This window comes from Propithecus coquereli, unplaced genomic scaffold, assembly GCF_000956105.1.
Source record: "Propithecus coquereli isolate 6110/MARCELLA unplaced genomic scaffold, Pcoq_1.0 Scaffold238, whole genome shotgun sequence".
Lineage (NCBI taxonomy): Eukaryota > Metazoa > Chordata > Mammalia > Primates > Indriidae > Propithecus > Propithecus coquereli.
Genome location: NW_012147930.1, coordinates 1,053,985 through 1,058,405, shown reverse-complemented (window position 1 = coordinate 1,058,405; position 4,421 = coordinate 1,053,985). Strand labels below are relative to the sequence as shown.

Here is a 4,421-nt window from a genome sequence, read left to right as displayed (position 1 = left end):
TAAAATAAGAGAATAGAGATGAGGTCAAAGACAGCTTTTTAGGTAAAAACCTGGCAATTCTGTCAACACTTATTTATAGAGCATTCCAATGCAAAAATGGATTTGTGAATGTTTTCCCAAAATATCGACCATTTTTGTTTGAAATGAGTGCGGAGGTCAGCCATATGCTAATAACACCGCTTTCCTATTCAACATAAAAATGCAAAGCGGGTTTAGAAAGTATGTGTTGATTTCTTTCATATAAATACATTCTACGAGGTTGGTAAAAAAAAGTTCACCATGTGAAAATGAGTGAAATAAAATGTTTTTGACTATTAGAAATAAAAATAACTAAAAATAACAAAAACTAATATCTTGATCTTGTACCTCATGACCCATCTTCTGATTTTTTTTTTTTTTTCGGTCAACGGAGTGTGGTCACAGGGACCATTCCCTTGACAAGGACCACAGCAGGAAATGTGAAGATTATTATCATTATATCTGGGGCTTTTAAAGGTAGAAGCAGGAAAAAAATACAGACAGAGCACATTAAAGAGCAAAGCAGAAAAGTACCCAAATTTCCACAGCTCAGAAATGACCTGATTCCCTGATCACCTAAGATGCCTGCAGGGTCACTGGGCGTCACGTCGGCTCTGCACTAGACAAATACTCAAATCACACGTCTTCGTTCTGTGCCGGTGGTGGGACAGCCAGTCAGCTACTCACCTTGTTTCCTGAGAAATTCTTTTCTTTGAAACTCAGCCTCGTCTAGGACGGTCCTGAATGCTGAATTTGATATTTAAGAGAAAAGAAAAGACGTGAAACATGGTTGCTTCTCCCCCGCCCAGAGAATTTGAGTTATTTTTCACGGACACGTGGAAGCGTCCAGCACGGCATACCGTCCCCGATGAGAACCAGCGAAGACTGGCTCTTGGCTTTCCCGTCGTGAATCTGCACCGTGTAGGTACCCTCGTTCTCGATGGTGAATCGATCCATCACCATCTCGATAATGCCCGTGGCCTTGTCGCATTTAATTCTGTGTGCCTGGGAGCCAGCAGGGAAACAGAATTCCACAGTGAATTCCAAAATCCCTCCCCGTTTCCACTCTCCACGTTTCACAGCTGCGTCGACTATTATATCTTAAGGGATGGCGACACAAAGAAACACAAAATGACATTTTATCGACGAAACCGCTGGGCGAACCAAGGACCAAGCTCGGGCGGGGTACCAGCTTCCATCCAGTGGCAAAGCCCTGGCTCCGCGTGGGGAGCCCCCAAAGTGCAAACTGCTCCAGGTACCGGCTCAGCAGAAACGCTGCACGTTACCCAAGAAGGTGCTTCTAATGTGAAATGTTAAAATCCCCAGGAGAAAATAACATAACACGTGGCCAGCTATGATGGAAGCCCACGCGGACAGCAGCAATGGGGTGAGCCTCACGCTGTAGCTGTCCTCACTCCAAGGACAGTGACAATGGTCTGTATCTCAGGCCACCCTTGGACAGTGCAGGGTCTGACGTTAGGCAGAGCCCCGGAGGCGGCCAGGCCGCTTCCAAATGCAGGGCTCGTCCTCAGGCAGCGGATGCAGGGGACCTGCGCTCTGGCCCTCGCCCCAGCGATGGTGTCAATCACAGGACACTGTCCCCGTCCTCGGAGACTAAAGGAGCTCTGGGCAGTGCACAAGCAGGGGTGGGCATACAAGAGCCCAGTGAACATGCCCTCCCTTGGGTCCTTGGATTTCTTTACGGTTTTGAGTATTTACTTTTGAATACCAAGGGTAATTTCAAGTTGGTTAGACAAATGCACGGCCCTTATTTGTATGACGTTAAGCTCACAGCAAACACCTGTAAGCGGAGAAGGGTAGGAACTTACTCTAATGAGCTCTGAGAAACTAAAAGGTATGATTCTCAACAAGACAGTCGCCTTTCCCGTGTTCTCAGCTACCGCACCGCAGTGTCTGGGCGGGTTTTAGGAAATAATTAGGCTCCTTGCTATGGCCATTATGCAGCAAGATGAAGTTCAATGATTTTACGAGAGCCGTAAATACAGGCTTTTACGTGACTTTCACAAAACAGCATCAATCTTCACACGTCAAAGTCACTTGTGGATTGCTAATTAAAGACGTGAAATAGTGCAGCCACATTCCAAAAGATTAGCCAGGCAGCAACGACACCCATTTTTAAAGCAAGCTCTGTACGGCGGCCAGGAAACGTTAATCAAAAGGCATTCTGCAAATAAAGCCAATGACACTAAATTCCATTTCGTTTCATAGTGTGATCTCTGCTCGAAGAAAATTTCTCCAGTTACCTCGATCAGACAGTACTCTCCCGTAGACAATACCACACCATTGGTTTTTTGGCAGCCTGAAAGAAGCTACATATTTTCTGCTTTTTAGCCAACTCTCCCATTTGTAGGAGTCGTAAAGTATGTCGTGATTCTCACAGGAAAGGTTGGCTGCGTGAGGTCCTCGTCTGTGCGAGATTTCCATCTGACAGGCATCCCTCCAACCAACCAAGCTTTAGCAAATACCCACCAGACGCAAAGTCTGCGCCGAGGATTCGGGTCCAGCCTAGAGAAATCGCACGGGGGCTGCCCCGAGGAATGAGAGATTCCTGCCTCACACGGCTTTGCTTAGCGTCTGTGCGATGAACCAATGAATGCAGCATTTAGCACTCAGTAGGATAGCTAAGCATATCGATGCCACTACACACTGGGTTAAGATGGGGGGGTTCAAGAGACCCCTGACCCCACCACTGAACAGTAAAGAAAAACCCCCTCACATAGGCCGTCCTGTAACTGGGTCCCCAGGTGTGCTATAACTAGACAAGAGGAAATGCATCTAAATGCAATCACTGAAATACCCCACAGCCAGAAAAGGTGCACCTGCTACCATCGTAAGACTCACAGTGTGCAGCTAAAAGCAGAGCAAGGACCAAAGTGTTTGTACCACGGCAGGACACACACTTTTGATGGGTGCCCTGCTTCTTTGTCCAGATCAGCAGCCCACTCCACGAGGGCAGCCGAAACGGTCAGGGAAGTTGCAGAAACTTACGTCCCAGCCCGTGTCTTCCCTGGGGAGCTGGCAGGGGCGGGGGACACAGGGAGGCGTTCCTTGTGATAGGGCAGAAAACACACGCCTTCAAAACCGTTATCGAGAATAGATGAACTGATCCATCCACGATATTTTCCCCCCATGTAACCTGAACCTTTCCATAGAAGCGAGCTCAGAGTCTCTAAACATAATCTGTCACTATTTGATTCCAGCAAGCTTGGATGTGGAAGACTGCTGATATCTGATCTGAGCCCGACCGCATCTCGGAGCTCTTGCAAGAATCAATTGTCTCCATTCATCTTGTCAACCTTCCACCCCCCGATCTTTGCAGCTCAAGAAGGGATAGAAACAAGCACAGAATGTCAACTTAGGCAACGGACCAAACAAAACAAAACTGGCTCCCTCGAAGCCAGAGATCACTCACGCCGGCACTCACCTCGCTGTCAGAGACTTCTCTGTCGTTAATGATGAATCGGTAGCTGGCGTCTGGCGATAGGTGCTCGGCCTGCAGCCAGAAGCGAACCTGGCCTTTATCGAAAATCTCATAAGCTAATTCCGATTTCAGAGGAATCGCTACAGGAAGAAAAGAAATAAGCAAGCCAATAATGCATGGACCCTGGTGAGAAAGAATAGCCGCATGTCGTAGGAAAATATCAATCCCAGTTATTGAATTTTCTGAGAATGTGAAACCCTGGAGTATTAGATTATGGAAACTAAAAATAAAAAAATAAAACTCCAGCTAGCCTGCTGCTGCATTTAAAGCCTCGTGCTGCCTGTTTGCTTTCTGGATTTTCAATGATTGAAGATGCCTGAATTCTTTCCATACTCAGCGCAATCCAACAAGCGAAGATTTCATTGGATAGACATCTCACTTGAATTAGGAACAGCTATACAAAACCCCAAATTAAAAACACTCTTTCGGCAATGCAAGTTTCTACAAGCTACAATATAAACTACCATTTGTTTTAAAACAAGAGGTAACCAGCCCTGTAAGCAGGGAGGGTGAGATGAAGCCGCCCTTCCCCCGGGGCTGCTCCATCCAGGGCTCCTATGCTAACGAACGTGCCCCACGGGGCTGCGGTCCCACTCAGGGCCAGAGCTTACTTACTGGGATTCTTGACTTCATTGCTCAATAGCATCAAACGCTCAAGCTCTGAAATTAAGAAAAAATATGTTAACTGGCTTTGACCTGTATGTTCAGGAGTTTGTAGACAACAGCAAGGCTGCACAAAGAGCAAAGATTCCACCCCACCGAGATTTCATTTGAGGACATGAAAGAAATTTGAACTGAAAGTGAAAAGGTCAGAAAGGAGACCTTCAATGCTCCAATAAATTGCGAGCTGCCTGCAAATCAGGTGAAGACCCCACTTCCTGCAGGGACAGCTGGGAGCTCG

The 4,421-nt window shown here is 46.9% G+C and overlaps 1 protein-coding gene across 1 annotated transcript in view; it reads right to left on the bottom strand.

The window, feature by feature from the left end:
- Positions 1-4,421, bottom strand: part of MYOM2 (myomesin 2) — a 68,449-nt gene that overhangs the window by 24,798 nt on the left and 39,230 nt on the right. The window contains exons 23-26 of the mRNA XM_012645867.1: positions 4,136-4,180; positions 3,464-3,600; positions 879-1,023; positions 706-765 (exon numbers count right to left, since the gene is read on the bottom strand). Of these exons, the coding sequence (XP_012501321.1) occupies positions 706-765; positions 879-1,023; positions 3,464-3,600; positions 4,136-4,180 (387 nt within the window). The remainder of the gene's footprint in view (positions 1-705; positions 766-878; positions 1,024-3,463; positions 3,601-4,135; positions 4,181-4,421) is intronic.